Genomic DNA, 20,730 nt, shown 5'->3' with positions numbered 1-20,730 from the left:
AATCGAGTAATACTTCTTAGAAGATAAAAAAAATTCGAAACAGAAGAAAAACAGAGTGGAAAAGGGGAACGAAATAGAAAGAGGAGGAGGAGGAAAACTCGAGGGAGAGAAAAATTTTAAAAAATTGTAGAAAACATTTCCGAAAAATTCTTCGTTTCGAAACGAAGTTTGTGTTTGAAATTCAGGGACAAATAGTGGAATTAGATAAAAAAAAAAAAAAAAATAGATAATTACGTAAAGCAAACGCCTTCCAGGATCTCGAGCCGATGCAAATTTTCCAGATAAGCCTATACCCCCGCCTGCATAAAACATAATCGTAAATACTAAGATGCACTTTTAATTCTCGGTTTTATTAAGACATCTCCAAGACGGAGTTTATGCTATGTAAAAAAAAAAAAAAAAAAAAAAAAAAAAAAAAGAATAATAATCCTTCGTATCTCGTAATTATTTATTCATAAAAATTATATTTTCTGAAATCGTGAAAAACAATATTTCTCTGCAAGGCTATATATTGAAATTTTTCCCCTAAAAAAAAAAAATAAATCGAATATATAAGAGAAATGTATCGAATTGAAAATGATATTGAAATTTCGAAATTTTTCAAACAGGAAGAAAAAGAGGATTCTTAACGATTCTATCGATCTATATATCAGAGTCGAAAGATATTGAAAAACTCGAATGGAAGAAAGAATGTGAATAGAATCGAAAAGAATTTGTCTCGAGGCAAATTTAAGTTGGAGCATTTAAAGAAAAAAATTTCCAACGCTATTTTCATAAAACGATCGCTCGCTGCCGAGGCATCGTCAAAGCTATTATTAAATATTAATCAAATAATCGCGTCACAATCGAGGAAAAGAGAAAAATATATATAAATTCGCAACGGTGAACGCTAACGGGATTCCCCCCTCCCCTCCTACCCACGTTAACCATCGTCACTTCCACCTTTCCAGTTAGGATGATTAAGTTTTCCACGGTATTGTCACGTTACGGAATAATTCAGATCCGGTTCCGCGTGGGGGACACGTGAGCCGCATCCATCGCCTGCGTAATCCATTACGAAAACAGCAAAATAGCTGTGTGCATCAGACGGTGTATATACGCGTAATGAAGAGGAACACGATCGATATATAGAATGGAAAATTTTCTTCTCCTTTTTCGGAGAAAAGAAATTAATTTCTGATTTCGACGATGAAGCGATGAGAATGATGGAAGAATCGAGTGAAAAATTCTATTTTAATAATGTGATAATGTCTTTTCAAGGAGGATTTTTATCGATCGATCGTTAAATTTCCAGGATTTAAATTTAGACAATTTGTTTAACTTTAATTTTTATAGCCTATATTTTCAGGCATTTTACCGTTTGAAAAATTTTATCGTGAAAGAAAAAACTTTGGATTTATTATTTCTTTAATCTTTATTGCTTTTGATGCGTGTAATCGGCCATTGTCACAGTGGAAAATGATTTTTTATGATTCCTCGACGTATAATTTATTTTCGAAGCTGCATATTCTCTACTTTATTTTTCATTCACCTCGTAGCCGAAAAAAAAAAAGAATTCCTCAATATAAAATTCATTTTCAAAAGTTGTATATATATATATATATATATATTCTGTCTTTCATTTCGTTTTTCCTTGTAAAATACGCACGATGAATCGACGATGAATTAATTTTGTTTTAATCCTCTCTCATTTCAATTGTATACTTTGTTAAAACGGTGTGAAATTACCCGTGGGATGATCCTATAAAAACTAATCTATCCTTTATTAATTCCTTTATTACAACATTCGTTCTCGAAATGCAAGAAAGTCATTCTCGAATTCGACTCTCTCCTAACTTTCTCGATAAAGTTCCCTCGTAGCGACGCCACTCTTTCATTAAAATAATTTTCTCGAAGGATGCCTCTAGAAAGACCAAAGATCATCGATCGTAAGCTGTACTCACGATATAAACTCTCTCGCGTTCAACGAGAATAAAAATCGGATAACACACGATTTCGATAAGCGATGCGATAATTGAACTGCTCTCCATCGAATAGAAAAATACGAATATAAAATCGATCGAAATTTCACAGAGATAATTCTACATAAAATTACGTTTCTTTCATCTCATGTTATATTTTCTCGGTCGATAACCGAATTTCTGATCGAACGAACAGTCGAAAGTGACGAGAAGCATAAGTGGCGAGCCACTTGGTATATTTTACTCGATTCGACGTGATACGTGAATCCGCCTGTAGGATAGAATCGCGTGTACGTGTGTTTGCGCACGCGCAAGCGTTCCACCAGGCTGCGATCACGCGCCAAATTGTGCAATCCTTCTTTCCCATTTTTCTTTTTTCTCTTCATCTTTGCGTTTCGTTCCTTCTGTTTGTCCACGATTCTATTCGTCCTCGATTAACGGGACAGAAGGCAAATAAAAAACGAAACAAACGGTATTCCAGACGTTATTCCAGAAGAAATGAAATTATAATTGTATACAAATAAAAGTAGTTGTAAAATCGTTCCATCTGTGAATACGGAAGAACTTGTTCTAATCTAATTTTGGATAGTTTCTGCAAAATATATTGTTCTTTTTTTTTTTTTTTTTTTTTTTGTTTTACGATAAACGACAAAGTTAAGTTGATATTTGCGCATAAATTCTTCAATGCAACCTAACCTAACTTTAATCTTCCACTCGACTTCTATGCAAAATGTTTCACCACCCACGCACTTTCTCCTTTTCTATACAAACATATTCGATGATTACGTATACTTAAATAAATTCTCTATTTCGATTAAAATTTTCTCGAGATACTGTCTCCTTTATATAATAATCAAATAATTCGCATCCCCAATCTAAAGTGTAAAAACCTTTCGATACAATCACATTTCTCTCCAAATATTTATCTAACAAAATCGTGTTTGTAAAATTCGCTTTGTAAAAAAACCTCGAATGCAGAGTCGAGCGTTTTATTCTACCCTACTTTCCCCTACGCATTTCGCAAACTGTTTGCAAAGATCCGAACGATCACGAGTGTCGTCGAGAGGATGATCGTTCCGCATAATCGGCAAGTTCGGTTAATTTTACGATTTGTCGGCAATAATTATTGGTCTCTCGGTGCAACAACCCGTAAAGCAATGTCCTTGTCACAGTATTTAAGCAGGGAAAAACGCATAGCCGAGTTAAGAAGTTCGGCGTCCTTGCGGCAGATCGCTTGTCGGTTATTACCTTAGTATTTTCCAGAATGCGCTTGCGCAATCCTTCGAACCATTGCAAAACCGCAGTTGCGCCGATAGTTCGTGCGTCGTAGACAATACAAAGCGCGTGTATCGACCCTCTCGTGCGTCTCATCTACTTTTCGCCCTGCCAAAAATATACCCTGCTTCCTACCACCCCGATCGATCACGATTTTTGATTTTTGGGGGAGAAAATTTAAAGATTTTAATTTCCTGAATACAATAAATATTGAACTGTGCATCAAAATTTCTAGAAAAAAGAATATTTATTACGATTGATCGCGAGAGGGAGGAAGAAAAATTGCAAAGAGATTTTTAATATTCCTTTTTTTTTTTTTTTTTCCTTTTCGAATCGGTGTAACAAGGTAGCCTTGAATGGGTCATTACTCTCCATGTGGTAATTTTGATAATAAAACCTAACCGCAAACAAATATATACCGGCGCATTTGTTTTACGAGACGTCGAGTTCCCTCTCGCTATAAAATTTACTATCTAATAACTATTTATCCACAGACGACCGGATAAACAGAATAGAAAAACGGGATTTTGTCTCGTTGTGAAATGCCGACCCCGAAAAAAAGGATTTCCTAATTTCCTATAAGGAAGAATCTTTGATCAATTGTGATGAACATTTTTTTAATATATAAAAAGAAAATACTCCACTATGAAGAAGAATGCTGAAAAGTAAAAGATGAAAAAAAAAAAGATAAACAGAAGGGTTATTAATCGACAAAAAAAAAAAAATAAAATTTCTCGAAAACACGTATCTCTAAAGTATTATAATTATTACATAAGCAACTATATATGCATTCATATGCAATTAAAGAAAGATTATCGTGAAAGAATCTTGGGCATTTGTACACGCAAGGCTAATTCAAAAATCGCGACTTGCCCATTAAAATTAGACGATGGGCCCGCATGCATCGGCCAGACGATACAAAAACACATACTAAAAGCATTGCTAAAACGAGCACAGTGACGAGTAGTAGTAACAATGACTTCCCATTCTTTGGACTTCCCAAACAAGATCCAAAAAATGAGAAGCCATTCGTTGCAGCCCTCTTCGTGACAGTTTGTCGGGCCTCTTCGGTCTTCCTCCTTCGGGCGCGATGCCCGCTGAAACTTAAATCTAGGCTCGAGATTCGTCGCTCGGCGAATCGAGAAAAAAAGGGAAAGAAAAAAAAAATTGAATCGCGGAATCTCGAGCGCGAAATTCGAAAAGTCGATAGACGAAGCCAGAGAAGGGAGACACGCTTCGCTCGTTCCAGCTTCATCCTCCACTTTTCGAATTATATTTCCTGAAACAGGTTGCCACGCGAAAACGCGCCTACCCGAATAGAGACAGTGTGACAACCTGCCCGGCCCTACCTACTTATAATCAACACACACATACCAGAAATATGCTACCTAACCTGCCTAACCCTATATTTAAAAATTGGCAAAACAGGCATACCAACACACTCGTTCCAACGATTCACACGCATAACACTCGGGCGCAAGAAGCCTACACTAGGGAAAGCGTCCCGGGACGCCTCCGACACCCGAGCTTGGCACGCTGCATTCACACTCTAACTTTACGTACCATTTTTCCTGAAATCGATCGACGATGGCTAGCGATCATTGCGTGAATCGCGATAAAACCGCTTGTGCGCGTCCCAATTTTAATTGCGAATACTCATAATTGATGAAACACATGTATTTTCTAAGAAAAATGATTTTATTAAATAGATAATAGGAATTTTGATATAATTATTATAATTTGAGATAATAGGATTAATAATGTTATTATTTGTAATTTAATAGCGGATTTAATATCGTTATTGTGCATATTCTTGTGATTCGATCGATAATTGTGAATTAAATAATAGTCGTAACGACGCAATTCCACAGCCTAATCACACACACACGCATAATGTGGAAAATACGTCGCGCACGATACGCTAACGCATCGTCGATCGCTGAGAAATTGTTAGAAACTTATGAACTAGGCTCGTCATGCTCATCACCTTTCTCTCACCCAAGTAGCACCTGAGCACGTGAGTGAGATCCTGGCAATGAACATGGAAGGGATTAAATCTGAAAATCCTGAGCTAAAAAAATATCATATTTTATACATTAACGGGCTAATAGACTTTGATTTTCTATATTTCTCATCTTATCTAAAATTTCAATGACTCTATTTTATTTCCAATGTAATAAAATATTGAATTCTGATATTCTACATTAAATAGAAAGAATTATTAATCAAAAGAAAATGAATTTATTGAAAAAGAGATTAAGTTATGCATTAAGTAATTTGAATATCAATGAAAATATCCTCAGGCGATTCCTTCGTCAAAGCATATTTTTGAAAACACAACAAAAGTATTTAAAACTTGTAGCTTTGATTTCAAAATCTACCTGTCGCGAAGTGTCTTTTTGCACTAAAATTTATTTTTACTATCTTAAAAATGAAATAACTAAATTTAAGACATTACAATCAAAAATTATTTATCATATTATTTATTATTGGAACAATATTAATATTAAAAATGCAATGTGCAAGAAGACCTAGCCTGATCTAATAAATAAAATACAGAAAATGTCACTACTCATGAGTACAAATACTCATGGTCACTGTGCTCGTGCAAAATTCTACGTATACAACCAGTCACCCGTATCGATTCAGACTTTTCGTCCTACGATATGATTGAGTGACTGGAGGAATCAAAATGCATGCGACTTACTATTATTAGATGCGAAGAATCTGCGTTGTCATCAATGCTGCTGTGACCCAAATAGAGAAGCCATCGTTTGATAGAAGAAACTACACAACAAAACATAATTAACATTATTTGAATCTCAATATTTGAAAAAAGGTAAATTCTAAAATTATGAAAAATATAGAAAAATAGTTACCTTTTTGCATGATGATCGATCGTCTTATATTTCTTATGCACTGACTCTAATGTATATCCGAATATTTAAAAATTTACAGAAGAAAAAAAAAATAAAATAAGATTATTTTAAATTACAATCAACGAACAAACACTGATTCTAATTTTCGCGGAAAATTATTATAATTAGAGATATTATGAAAAAAATGTAAAAAATATTAAAGACACTATTACGAGGCAAACACTGACTCTACAAATTCGCATTGCACGCGATCACAAATATTTTACGAGACAAACCGTTATGGCGGCCATATTGAAAATTTTCGCGCCTTTTTATCCTTCCAACAGTCGACTAATAATCTGCAAAAAAAACCCATGTTTTCGAATAAACACAAGATTAACCAATTATATTATATAATTACGCAATAAAAAAGTAATCAAACATAAATTTTATCTGTTGAAAAGTTATAATATGAATTACCTGTGTCTCTAACCTGCACTTGTAAGGAACAAATAAATCCAAAAAAAAGAATAATTTAGCCGCAAAATAATTTTTAATTATAATAAGAAACACTCAATAATTGAATATTAACGCACAAATAATAAATGATAATTAGAAATAAATTATACACAGCAAACAAATCAAACACCTCACGGAAAAATGACACGTCTAAATTCCACAATTGTCGAAACTAGAATGATGCTCTTCCACGCCGCGATTTCGATTATCGAAATAGAAATTAGGAAGGGGGTATGATCGATAGTTCGATAACAAATCGTACATAAATAATATATATAATAAAAAATAAAATAATATTAAAAAATAAATATATTAATAAAATATATACTAACCAATTAAAAAATTAAAAAATAAACAATTATATTATAATTAAACAATAATCAAACTTTCAATCGATAGTACAATGATACTTCGCGATCAATTTCGATTATCGAATTGCGAATTAGAGCAATAGGAAAAAAGATGTCGAACATACTTCGAACGCGAATTTAAATTTGTTGAAAAAGTTATACGATAAAAAATATTTATAGCTTCGAGCATAATACGAACGAAAGAAAAGAAAAATAATATAAACAACACAAATGAACTCAATTAGAAAACAAATATGTGTTATTAAATTAAATCTGATGAAATAAAATTGTTCGTAAAACAAATATGCATTCGTTTCGACATGAACGATTTATATTTCGAAAATTAATATATTTTATTTTAAATACATCTATTAATATGAGAATAAAGAAAATCTTACCTGATATCCAAAAAAAGCCATCACGTAGAATATTTTTTCGAAGTCATCTCAACAAATGAAAAATAATCTGGAAAAATAAAAATCAGAAACATGAAACAAATATAAAATTAAAATTATATGAAAAAAGACAATAATTGAAGTGAAATTTTAATCAAAAGACTTATGATACAACACAAGCTAATGATACAAGCAAATAACCTCAATGATCAACTAGACGATCAAAATTAAAAGCACAAAAAAAATTAAAAGACTAATTAATTTCGTTATTACAATATTTAATTAATTGTAAAGTAATTATGATAATTCTTAAATTCGATAATAAAATATGAATAAAATTACTCACTGTGTAATAGGATTCTCGAATCGGTAACGTGTCCTGTCACGATAATTTTCTATAAACGAATGACGCCATGTGTCATAGGTTTACCTAGAACGCTTCTGATTGGCTGAAACATATGGGCTCTTATTTATTTAACCGCGCAAAAATTGAAATATATAATTATGGATTTAATGCAAATATTCTATAATATTAAATACACATTTATGAAAAATATAAATAAGAATTAATTATTAAAATTAATTTCACATAAATATTAATCAGATTAGAAGAAAATAAATATAAATAATAAAAAAAAGATGAAAAAAAAAAGATATTAATATATAATTTAATTAAATTGAAAAAAACTGAAAAAGAATAAATTAAAGCATAATTCTTAACTTGGCATCAATTTCCAAGAATTAATCTTTCTAACATTATTTTTAACATATATGTATATTTATTTTTAAAATTTTTGTAATACATATTTATAATTTGTAATGTAATTTTTTTAATAATATTTTTTATATAGTATTTTCTATAATCATGAAGTATATTTGAAAGCGATACTAATCACCAACGAAGAGGTGACTACATAGAGACTCATATTTAATATAAATATAATAAAAATAAATATGTAATTAATTTAATACAAAATTTACAAACAGATTAAAAAAATCTGAAATATAATGATAAATAAAATTTAATAATAACAATACTATGTGATAACAAATTTGAATCAAAATAAAGTAATTTTAATTACAAAAATAATGATCCAATATAATGTTATTATGTTATAAAATAAAATTAAACAAAAATAATGCATTTATTTGAAATATTTGTATACATTCAAGTAAAACTCTATATATATATATATTAAACATTAATTACTAATTTTTCATGATAAATTAATCACAATTAAATCAAATCATAAACACAAATCGTTTATTCTTTTTTGCATACAAAAGAATTTAAAATATCGAAATATTTTTGATAAATCTGTGCAAGAATCGATTCTCGAAAATAAGTAAGTGGCAGTATTCAGAGGATATGTTTGTTACTCGCGCGGTATAGGTTATGTTATGATTTTGAATATAAAGAAACAACAAAATGAATATTGCCAGTAAACAATGGATTCGAATTTTTAAAATACCTAATAATAATTTTTCTATTTTTGGAAAAGCTTCCACTTATAAAAGTGCTTATTCTCTTGATAAATTATACCCTACACATAATATAAAACTCTTCACACCAACCTTTGTAAGTTTATTGTAATATATCAATATATTTGGAATATATTTACATTACAATGAATCTTTATCCAAACTATTTTTTCAAATTATCATTTTATAAATTATTTAACAAATTTAATAAATTATTTACATTAATATTTGATGAAAAATCTTATAATATAATTATATAAAATTTTCAGGTTCCTGAAGATCCAAATGCTAAATTTAGTGGCTATATACCAATTAAAGAACTTGATATTACTTATAGCCGTAGTAGTGGTGCAGGAGGACAACATGTAAATCGTACAAATACCAAAGTGGATGTAAGATTTCATTTGCAAAGCGCTAAATGGTTATCAGAGGAGATTAAAAGCAAACTACTGGAACAGGTTTGTAATTTTTAAAACTAATTTTATGGAAAAAATATTTATAATAATGTTATTGTTACAGTATAAAAATAAATTATCTAAAGAGGGATATTTTATAATCAAATCAGAATTAACAAGATCTCAACAATTAAATTTAGCTGATGCTCTTCGAAAACTAAGAGATATAATATGGGAAGCGACGAAACCTCCACCAGAAATATCTTCAGAAACGTTGGAATTAAAAAGAAAACAACATCTTAGAGCAGCAAGAAAAAGACTCTTTGAAAAACGAAAGCATTCTATAATGAAACAGTCTAAAGGAGCTCCTATAGACTTTTGATATTCTTTACGTTATATCCATATAGAATAATAATGATTTTAAATAAATCAAGTTTAATATATGATATATTGTAATAAATTGTACATGATATATAATAATTATAATAATTAAAGATTTTATTTAAACTTAAATTTACTCTAAATTTTTTAGTTGATTAGAAAAAAGTTTAATTATATAATAAAAGAAATATAGAATTAATAATTCTGCATAATATTTCTCGAAAATTGATTATGAATTTCAGTGAAAAATCCTTTATTTAATTCAATTCTATACGTTTCCTTGGTAACGTCCGAAACGAAAATCAAAACATAACGCGGAACGTTAAAGAAAAACATTGCAATTTACTTTAACTTTGTTTTTGCATTTAAAAAAATGTCATTTCGTGACTTAAGAAGTAAGTAAATTTTAATTAATAAACATTTTAATGCAATATATATGGTATACGTATAATAATTATATTTGTTCTTTGACAGATTTCACAGAAATAATGCGCGTTCTTGGTTATCCCAGACTGATTTCTGTTGGAAATTTTCGATTACCGAATTTCCCATTAATTGCAGAAATCCTTGTTTGGCTGGTCAAAAGATTTGATCCAGATACAGATATACCCAGTGATCATAGCACCGAGGAAGAGCGTATCTCGTTAATCCGTGCTGTTGCCGAGTTTATGGTAAAAAAAAAAAATCTTGAATTTTATATTTATTTCTACGTTTAATCAAAATAAATATTTCCTTTATCCCAAAATTATATTTACTATTATTCATTATTTATTATTAGTTTATTTTGATACGTATTTAATTTATGAATGTATCTAATTCCTTTTTCTTTTTTTTAATTTTCTTTTCTATTTTATTTTTAATAAAGCGAATTATATTTTTATATTAAAATTTATCAAACGATTTCAATATAGGCCTTAAAAACAAATATAAAATTAAATACGAAAAAATTATACCAAGCCGATGGCTATGCTGTAAAAGAACTATTAAAAGTTGCCACATTGTTATATGATGCGCAAAGTAACAGTAATATTAATAACGTGATGTCCGATGATAATTTTAATACAGTTAATTTCGACATTTCCAACAAGATAAACGAATTAAAATCGACTAGACAATTAGCTAGTCAGTTAACTGTAACTGGTGCATCACTGTTTGATTTGTTAGGACGTGAAGTTGATCTCAGAGAAATTCGTAATTCAAAGGTTGCTAGACAATTTGATATCTCGGAAATCGAGACGGCATTGAAAAGCGTTATTGAAAATATACGTAAAGAAATCGAAGAAACCAAGAAACAAATCGAGAGTGTCAAGGTATCATTACTTTCCGATCTTATTTTTAAAAATACTTCAAGTTCTCGATACAATAATTTCCAATTTCGTATTTAAGGACACGGAACAGAATTTGGATGCAAGAATTGAAAGGCGACGCGCAGAACTCGACAGAAATCAAAAGAGATTGCAAACATTAAAAAAAGTACGTCCAGCTTTCATGGAAGAATTTGAAAAACTTGAAGTTGAATTAAGAATTTTATACGACGATTATATTCAAAAATTTCGTTATCTGGCATATCTCGAACATCTGTACGAAGATTCGGCTAAAACGGAACAAGAGAGATTTGAAAGACGGTACTCGCGATTAAATAAATTGTAAAAGTAAAAGTTTGCACATTCTGTGCAAAAAAGATAATTGAATATTTCGTATACAGGCAAGAAGCGACGCGAAAACAATTAGAAAAGATGAGAGCTGAAGATGTCAACTTTGAAAGTATGATGGAAGGAAACGATTCTATATTGCCTATTAATCTTCAAGAGCCTCCACCTCCTCTTACTAATATTGAAAAACAAAATACGGAAAAAATAACGCCGAGCAGCCGATTAAAATCAGGTATAAAATAATGTAAAATAGTAGTACATTTTTCTTTCTAATATTTTGAGAAAAAAAATTTCTACTATACACACTATTTAGATTTTAAAATAATTAACCGTTTATAACGTCACAATAGCTGGACGAGCATCGAGAATGCAAATATCGCAACGTCGTATTTACGGAAGCATGTCTGGACGTCAGAAAGGAATTATACAAGAATCGAACGACAGCGGTGGATCGTTAGATAGTGACAGTGATCTGTTGATCGATGGTGATCTTGACGACGATGACGATGACGATATATTAGACTCCGTCGTGGGAGGGCCAGAAATTAGGAATTTTGATTTAAAGGTTGGGCAAGAAAAACGAGCCGTTAGTAAGCTAGATCATTCGGATGAGGATTTTTAAACATTTACAAAAAAGAATTACAAAAATTCCAAAATATACCGCCCATGTAATTATATCGATCTCTATGCGCATGTTTTTACAATAACTGTAAATAGGTATTAATAAAAAGTAATTAGTATTAGTCTTCGTGATCGAATAATTTTGTAAAAAATATTTATAAGTTATACATATATATATATATGTATGTATGTACGACATAAGCGTTTTAAATAATTTTTGAAATTCAATCATTCGTATAATTGTACATGTATTCCAGACTTATTATTATTTACGAAATATATTTTCAAGGGAATCAAAATACATATTGTCGTCGTATAATATTTATTAATTCTCTCAACACGGCCGAACGGCATGTTGATTGTGGCTTAGCACCGATCACATGTACGTATTTCACCTATCCTACATGCTGTGTACGTAAATACACGTACACTTTCGTGTATACACATATATACATAAATGTTATGTGCGCGTAAAAAATGTGACATTACGAAAGAAATTAGAAACAGTTTGCAATATTCATTGTCATAACGCTCAAATCTGTAACCACTATCTAGCTGACCATAAATACTCCCGCCTTTTGTGTTTGTCAACAATTACGTCCATCTTGCAAATGCAACTACTATTATTTAACAACATTGTTCTTAAAAAACACTTTCAGGGATTAAAAACTATATTCGCGAGACTTGTTCGACAACGAATAAAATCTCTGGAACTCAATCTATTATTATCGGTTATAAGTCGCCGTAAAAGGTGAACCAATTTTTTTTTTTCTTTTCTTTTCCTTTCCTCGAATTGAAAACGTACTTCGTTCATCGTGAATCGGCCGATCGAATAAAAATCGGTCGCGTGTAAACGGCATTTTAAAAACATTTTCGCATTCTACGCGTTCGCTATCGGATTAAATACTAGATGTTCTAGATACATATTATACATACATAAACTACCACTATAAGTATTGATCCTATGGATATGCGTACGTTTTTCTTTATACGTTGTGCGGATTTATAGGTGTGAAATAAAAGAAGAGAGGGGGTGGAAAAAAAAAAAAAAGAGTAGAGATCAACAAGATAACGATATATCAGACGTTTTCACATTATAGCCGATGATATAGACCGGAAACGATTATAGGCCCTGCGCGATAACTTCACAATATCTCCTTATATATATATTTTATATATCTTTCTCGCCCAGTTTCGGCTTCGATTCGAAAACGAAAAGTAAAACTCGTACACAAATACAATACCGTATAAAATCGTGAAAGAAGCACCATAGCGTAAGAGATACAGGATCGCCCGGGAAAGGTTCGTCGTCTTGTCGGCGCTCGGATCTTTGCCGGTCGATCGTGAGTCTTTCTCACGTAGAAAAATATCATATTATCGTCAGCTTTTCGCACTTAAGCGTCGCAACATTCTCAACAAAGTGCCATCGGCACCGCACCTCGATTTGGCTCGTTGATAGACAGACAGGCACCGGGTTTTTCTCTCTCTCTCTCTCTCCGTGTTTCTTTTTCTCCTCTCAAAACGAGATTTATCAGGCGTGTGGACCGCAAAATGTAGAAAAAACGCGTTTATACGGTTGTATACCCATACAAATCTCCGTGGAACATTCTCTCTTCGAGAGGTAATGACTTCCGAGTGGGAAAACTACGGGCCACCGTAGTTGTAGAAGTAAGTTCTCGCTACCTTCGGTGTACCAGTGAAATTACCAATATCCCAAAGAGTATCGACAATGGTCTTTCGCTACCTGACCGACTTCAACACTTTGGGGCTGGCTTTTATCCGTGGTGTCATACCCGGAATCGGTTCCAATTTCGGTAACGAGCACTCGCCGTTTAGGTCAAACCAGGTTTTCCCAACGCTATCCGATAATCTATTCTTGTATTTGTAGGCCGTTCTATCGACTACCGATTGAGTCTTTATACAATCGTCGCCGCCAAACTCGCAGACCCTGTAGTGGTGGAGGATCGCTGCGTCCGATGGGACATTCAGAGTCCCATGGCCTGGGATGAACTCCCAGACAAAGTGATTGCCAGCCTCGACCACGTTCTGGGGCTTGCAAACGTACTTCGACCGTTGTTTGTGGGGGTGTAGCTTCGTTCTACGCCTAGTTTTCTTCAATGTGATCAAGCCTGCCTCTATGGGGGTGCGACTGGTCACCACGAACGGGTCGTCCGCCCATTGAAGATAGAAGAACGCGTTTTGAAAGGAATATGATCCGGTGGCTTTGGCGTTTATGCGACTGCTCATCCATCTGGAATTTTTTTTTCTTATGTTAATCATGTTATTATTCATCGAACTTGATGTAATTTGTTTGCTAATGTATTATTATATAAATTCTCTTTTAACAAAGTGAATAGAATAATTGTCTCAAAATTTATTGAGCGATATGATCGAAAAGAAGGAGCTTTCTCCCTCTCTCTCTCTCTCTCTCTCTCTCTCTCTCTCTCTCTCTCTCTCTCTCTCTCTCTCTCTCACCTGATTAGATCAATGATGGTGTCGTTGTGCCTCGGTATAATGAACTCGTCGAGATCCACCAGCGCCACGTACTCGTATCTGTACATGGATCGATAAAGGCAATCGTTGAGGGCAGCGAACAATCCCTCCGTGCGAATGTCTCGCTGCGAGATCATGTCCAAATGATGCCAAGGTAACACGGTCACCAGACCTTTAGCTTCGTAATACTTGAGAGCGCATCCGGCCTCACTGCCGACCGTGTCGTTGTATAAAGTCACGTGGCTAGCGCCAAGCAGTCTGTGCAACTCGATGAACTCTATGAGTTGTAATACCTATCAAATTTTCATTCGTTAATACATTATTCCACCGTGTGCATTTCGAAAAGTGTCTTTTCTTTTCTTACGTTCGAAACAGTAAATAATTAAGTTCGAGGGATCGATCTATTTCGAAATTTATTTTACTTTTCGAATTCGTAAATTCTTAATAATCAGTAAATTATTCTAAAATTATTTATTTGTTTGAAAATTTATTATACGTGTATTCATTCTATGAATTTGTACGTTTTTGGTAAGCAAGTTCGAAAAATCGATCTATTTCGAAATTTATATTTTATTTTTCGAATCCGTAAATTTTTAACAATTGAATTACACTAAAATTATTTATTCGTCTGAAAATTTATTTTACACATATTTATTCCTTTAATTTGTATATTTTTGGTAAGCAAGTTCGAAAAATCGATCTATTTCGAAATTTATATTTTATTTTTCGAATCCGTAAATTTTTAACAATTGAATTACACTAAAATTATTTATTCGTCTGAAAATTTATTTTACATATATTTATTTTCTTAATTCGTATGTTTTTGGTAAGTAAGTTCGAAGAATCGATCTATTTCGAAATTTATATTACTTTTCGAATCCGTAAATTCTTAATAATCAGTAAATTATTCTAAAATTATCTATTTGTCTGAAAATTTATCCTATGTATATTTATTCTATGAATTTGTATGTTTTTGGTAAGTGAGTTCGAAGAATCGATCTATTTCGAAATTTATATTACTTTTCGAATCCGTAAATTCTTAATAATCAGTAAATTATTCTAAAATTATCTATTTGTCTGAAAATTTATTCTAGGTATATTTATTCTAAGAATTTGTATGTTTTTGGTAAGCGAGTTCGAAGAATCGATCTATTTCGAAATTTATATTTTATTTTTCGAATCCATAAATTTTTAACAATTGAATCGCTCTAAAATTATTTATTCGTCTGAAAATTTATTTTACATATATTTGTTCCTTTAATTCGTATATTTTTGGTAAGTAAGTTCGAAAAATCGATCTATTTCGAAATTTATTTTATTTTTCGAATGCACAAATTTTTGCGTAATTAGCGAATATTTTTGAGATATCTTTTATAAATAATAAATTGAATTTCTGACAAAAATCCTACTACGTACCCTGTTGTAATCGTAATGTAGGGGTTTCACGCAAACGGCCAACATTTCTTTGTTCTTCGCTCTATTTTCAGGCCGATTCTGAACCAGGATGCGATTCGTTGGCGATGCTTTCAACCTGGCCACCACGCTCACCGTTTCCGGCACTCTGTCGATCGTGGCCGATTCTTTCGGCAACGGGCAAATCACAAAGCAGGCACTGTACTTCAAGTTCCAATTTTCCCTGATCACCTATCGAAACGATCGATGTAACCGTCACTTTCGTTGTGCGGAGTGTTATAACACGCGTTCTAACTACAACCACATTTCCTAGAGTCTCTCCAACAAGACTTTTTTTTCCAAGGAAATGGAAATTACAAGTAACGAGCGAGTCGAACCACGTTGCCTTTAATTCACATACAATATACAGGGAGAAAGTGGTTGGCAAAAACTTATTGCAGATACTATAATAAGATAGAAAAAAATATCATCACAAGGAATTTACAGAAAATTTATATATTCATATTAATTTTGTATGAAAATGGAACGTTATAAACAAATACACTTTTTGCAACTAGAGTTTGCAACACATGCTTTAATTTTGTAATGATCATTTTCCATTTCGTAAATGCTATTTTATTAATTGGCATAAATAATAAAGAAGATGAATATTACACAAAGTTGACATGCTACTTCAGTTTCGTAGATTATATTTTCCAGTCTTTCTTCTCTTTCATCTTTCAACTTTTCTTTTTTTCCCACGTAATTGCTATTTTCTCTAAGGCAACGTTATGAAAGTTTCGCTTTTTTTTTTTTTTTTTTTTTTATTTTTATTTCTGTTCCAGAACACACACCTTCACTTTAGCAGCTACCGTTACGGAAGTAGTTACGTTCCCTCCATTCTCCGGTCGATACCAAAGTCTACACCAAACACGCTCCGGTCCTCTTGTCTTTGTTGCGCTTATTATTCGAACCATGCCCTGACTTTTACCTGTTGGTGCTCCCGTACCACCAACCCTGTCATCGAAGTACGCTGAGTATACAAAGAATTTGAATCTGAGAATTGGAAAAAAAGAAACACCATCTCTTTAAAATTTTTCTTCACGTGCTTCTCTCTATTGTTTTACGTGTACGTAATACATAAAAAGTGTTCGTGCGGGAGGATGGAAGAGAAATTTATTGGGAGAAAAGGTGATGTTATTATTTTTTTTTTCTTCTTCTTTTTCAAATAATATCCTGTCCTAATTTTTCCTCTAACTCTTTCAACAAATTTTTTAATAGGATCTCGCGAGCCTTTTCACGCGAGAATTAGATTCACCGTTGTAATAAGAAGATTCAACCACGTGTAAAAAAAATGACCTGAAAATATGATGACTCTCGTTCGTAACAAAATCTTTCTTTTTTTCTTTTAATATTTAGATTACATTATCGTTAATAATAATAAACACGAATAAATAAAATATGAAATATTTATATGAAAATATTTTCGTTTGTCACACGTTTTTCGATCGAATTATTTCGAGAATCTCCAACCGGGATTAAAATAATCAACACTGGCCTACGTTAAACAAAATATACGGAATAAAATCGTAAACGCAAACATTTTCTTCGCCGGTTTTTACGCGGTATTTATTCGGCAAACGTTCCCAAAACCGATTACTTTGGGAACAAAGTTTTTAACACATTCCAATTCATTCCAATAATTCCAATTCCTCTTTTCGAAGAGCGAAAATATTTTGTTTTTTCTTCTATCTAATAAATCTATCGAACGAAATAATTAATTTTTCCAAATTTATCTTCTTTCCAAACAAATATATATATATATATAAAAGAAAGAAAGAAAAACTAGAGGGGAATCGAATAATTATTATCGGAAATAAATATTCGAGAAGAAGGGTGATAACATACCTGGTCTTCGTGACCGGCAACCATTCGGCGTGCGTGATCCTCAAGCTCTGATCGAGTTGCGGTAGACGAGCCTCCAGGTTGGGTGGTAAGCTCGGTAAACCTCTTGGGTCCGGTTGTATCGCAGCCTTCTGTCCTCCGTCGTCCCCGTGCATCAATAATCCGATATGATCGTCGAAACTGCCCTTCAATCCGATATAATCTTCAGCCTGTGAAAGCCAATAACGGGAAACGTGTTTAATCGTCGTATATATTCCATCCGAATCTTATTATATCAACAGAGATATACGAATTAATCGGTCTCTTTCTCTCTTTCTTTCTCTCTCTCTCTCTCGATCGATCGATTAAGCTTTTGATTTTAATTTTAATCTTATTCCCATCCATTGATTGTGTGCTTTAAAATTAAAAATTAACGGGTAAGGTATTCGAAAATATATGGCAATAGCAAACGCTTTTGAGACTCAATACAAACACTCGGTTTGTTTTGATGGATGACCTCTGCATTCTTTTTCTAGAAAACCGTGTGTTATTTGACCGCAAGTTGGGACAGGCGAGTGAGAGTAGGTAGCGAGCAACAGCTCGTTATCGCCCTCCCCTTCTCCCTATATTTATGTCGCGCTCCACTTGCTCTTTCTGATTATCGCTCTGCTCTTCCTCTTTACCACTTTCTTTTTGTTTAACGCCTCTTGCTCTTCCATGCTTTTAAAATTACGTTTCCAGTCGAAATCTCTAGGAGGACAAATTCGAATAATGGATGATTTGCTGTGGGATATATTTAAATCGTGAAATATATGAATTCGTGCAGTAATTTAAATAGAAAGAGGAACAGAGTGTGTTTCTGGAAAAATAATATGTCGAGTTTATATATTAAAAGGTAAAAGGTGCGACTCATATCTTGTACATTTATGCGTGAATATTTTGTCCATTCCTCTTTTTAAATCTTTTTAACAACGAGTTAAGTGTGTAGTAGAGCAAAGGCATATAGACACGATCTAGGTCTATATAACATAATTTATTTCTATTTCCTTGATTAAATATATTCTTTCTTCCCGCACACTTTTCATTTTAATCAAATCATTTCACAACCCATTCCCTGATACAACGATCCCTCGAGTTTTAAATCGATTAAATGAAAAGTCTTTTTTACTCGAGATTAAAGATAAAAACTTGGGAGAACTTTAACATTTTCTACTTCGCTAGAACTATTTCTAACTCGCATTATGAGATCGATATATACCAACCAACCACGTTAAATTAATAAACTTAACCTCTTAATTTCGAAGCGGAGAATTTGCAACGAATCGATCATTGCGCCACAATTTTCCACTTTATCTCCAATTAATATCAAGATTGAAAGGGAGATCGAACGACACAGTTTTAAAAAAAGATTTTAAAACTCTTCGAGAATCGTGGAAAAATGACACGAAAGATCGAGAACGAGTATTTATTATTCGACGAGCTTTTACATTACGGTCCAATAGAGTGGCGTGTGTACCGTTTCTATAAAAGTTATTTCCCGCTGGGCGAACCCACTTTTCCATCTCGGAAATCATCCGAGACCAATTTAGCCTCCTAAACCCGATGTCGCTTTTTAGATCTCCACCTTGGAGAGATGCAGAAACGATGCTCGTCGACAGGAGGGGGAGGAGAGGAAACGGAGGGTTTAATCGAAAAAAGATTTCCATTCTAAAATGATGCGAAAACGTTGAAGAATGAAATCTTCGTGGAATCGAATATGCTCGCTCGAAACTTTCGATTTCGAAATTTTTCTTAAACTACGACGATTTCTTATCGCCTTCTAATGTTAAAAACGAAAAAGAAACAAATTTTGATTTTGACAAAATTTTACAATAGATTCATTTTTATTCATTCTTTCTATTCAAATAATTGGAATGAATTAAAAGCAAGGCAACAACGAAGAAGAAAAAAAAAAACTTCTTCAAAACTTGGTCAAACTTACACGGATGAATTTCACTTCTATTCACTTTTCCGCTCTAATAAATTTATATAATCGATAATTCCGATGAAATCTCGGTCGATAAAATAAAAACCGATAATAGCGGCAAAGGAGGGTGGGGAAAAAATCGGATAAATTTTAATTTCCTCGGGAATTAACCAACTCGATTCCCGATCTCTCGAAAGGGCAAAGAGAAAAAGATCGTAGGGCACGAGGTCGTAGGTGAACTCTCTCCGTCCGGAAACCATTTTAATCTCCGCTATAAAGTTCTCGCAATCATCTCGAATAAAAGGGAGCGGATTATGACCTAAAATCGCGCTTTGGTGTCCGCGCGGCTTTACCCTCGGGGAAATTAAAACGTCTCGATGGCCTTTGGCAATCCGTGACAACCGAGTTACTCTCTCTTCTTGACCGACCGGAACTTTCCTCCTTCTTTTCTCCTCGTTTTCTCGATCCTTGTGCACATAGCGCATGCGCGATCACTTGTCGTTACCAAGATTACTTTGAAAAATGTATAACGAATAATACTTCTCTTCTAGCGTTGTATTATCTTACACGTATATAATAATGTATTTATCGTATTTTATAAAATATTACATAATATTTTCTCAAGAAATAACTCGTTATCCGTTTGTAATAATTTCTTCATTATCGATTCGAACGTAACGACGAGATATCCACGTATTTGGAACACGAGCGAAAATTCTACGTACGTATTGACGAATAATTTTCGATCTCTCCTCTTCTTTCTTAGGTAACGAATATCCGGCCGGGACGAATACCAGATATTCCATTTGGAGAAGAAGCTCTCGCTTATGGAGAGGTCGATAATCCTCAAACGGGTTCGAGGGAAGGAAAAGAGGGAACTGGTAAAAGACTTTCGAACTAATGGCAACGGCTCAACTTTATACTCGGTCGCCGCTTTGTTCGTACAAAGCGGAAGAAAAGTGGAGACGGAAAACTTTGCCATCCTTTCGGGCCCATCGATTTCTCTCTTTTCTCCCCTTCTTCCATGTCGCCACTCGCTCCCCCTCTCTCTCTCTCTCTCTCTCTCTCTTCCTATTCTTAACCCTCCCCACCCCGATATCTTTCAT

General features: G+C 32.9%; 3 protein-coding genes and 1 long non-coding RNA gene across 10 annotated transcripts in view; 2 read left to right on the top strand and 2 right to left on the bottom strand.

The window, feature by feature from the left end:
- Nucleotides 1-5,943: 5,943 nt before the first annotated feature.
- Nucleotides 5,944-7,772, bottom strand: LOC147658756 (uncharacterized). Its single transcript, XR_015292194.1, has 4 exons — nucleotides 7,705-7,772; nucleotides 7,362-7,428; nucleotides 6,116-6,453; nucleotides 5,944-6,023 (listed from the first exon to the last, which is right to left on the bottom strand). It is a non-coding gene; the product is annotated as an uncharacterized LOC147658756 (long non-coding RNA).
- A 666-nt stretch (nucleotides 7,773-8,438) lies between these two features.
- Nucleotides 8,439-9,748, top strand: LOC100866068 (large ribosomal subunit protein mL62). Its single transcript, XM_003692285.4, has 3 exons — nucleotides 8,439-8,937; nucleotides 9,110-9,298; nucleotides 9,360-9,748. The coding sequence occupies exons 1-3, from the start codon at nucleotides 8,788-8,790 to the stop codon at nucleotides 9,615-9,617; spliced, it is 597 nt and encodes a 198-aa protein (XP_003692333.1). The 5' UTR covers nucleotides 8,439-8,787; the 3' UTR covers nucleotides 9,618-9,748.
- Nucleotides 9,749-9,861: 113 nt separating this feature from the next.
- On the top strand, nucleotides 9,862-12,192 carry Cluap1 (clusterin associated protein 1). Of its 2 annotated transcripts, XM_003692284.4 has the most exons (6): nucleotides 9,862-10,011; nucleotides 10,091-10,287; nucleotides 10,528-10,926; nucleotides 11,003-11,241; nucleotides 11,322-11,500; nucleotides 11,619-12,192. In XM_003692284.4, the coding sequence occupies exons 1-6, from the start codon at nucleotides 9,990-9,992 to the stop codon at nucleotides 11,888-11,890; spliced, it is 1,308 nt and encodes a 435-aa protein (XP_003692332.2). In that variant the 5' UTR covers nucleotides 9,862-9,989; the 3' UTR covers nucleotides 11,891-12,192. The 2 variants fall into 2 exon arrangements, with proteins under 2 accessions (XP_003692332.2, XP_086764667.1); XM_086908541.1 differs by lacking the exon at nucleotides 9,862-10,011 and having other exon boundaries at nucleotides 10,042-10,287.
- Nucleotides 12,193-12,194: 2 nt separating this feature from the next.
- Nucleotides 12,195-20,730, bottom strand: part of LOC100865820 (uncharacterized) — a 32,800-nt gene continuing 24,264 nt past the window's right edge. For all 6 annotated transcript variants that reach the window (XM_003692283.4, XM_086908517.1, XM_031915573.2 and 3 more), the window contains 5 exons: nucleotides 17,683-17,888; nucleotides 16,629-16,830; nucleotides 15,799-16,026; nucleotides 14,365-14,675; nucleotides 12,195-14,140 (listed from right to left, as the gene is read on the bottom strand). In XM_003692283.4, coding sequence (XP_003692331.1) covers nucleotides 13,630-14,140; nucleotides 14,365-14,675; nucleotides 15,799-16,026; nucleotides 16,629-16,830; nucleotides 17,683-17,888 — 1,458 coding nt within the window. In that variant the 3' untranslated portion in view covers nucleotides 12,195-13,629. The remainder of the gene's footprint in view (nucleotides 14,141-14,364; nucleotides 14,676-15,798; nucleotides 16,027-16,628; nucleotides 16,831-17,682; nucleotides 17,889-20,730) is intronic.

This window comes from Apis florea, unplaced genomic scaffold (genome assembly GCF_048593485.1).
Source record: "Apis florea isolate Af1SG1 unplaced genomic scaffold, ASM4859348v1 contig_1767_pilon, whole genome shotgun sequence".
NCBI lineage: Eukaryota > Metazoa > Arthropoda > Insecta > Hymenoptera > Apidae > Apis > Apis florea.
The sequence above is the reverse complement of the archived record's forward strand: the minus strand, read 5'-3'. Positions and strand labels throughout refer to the sequence as shown.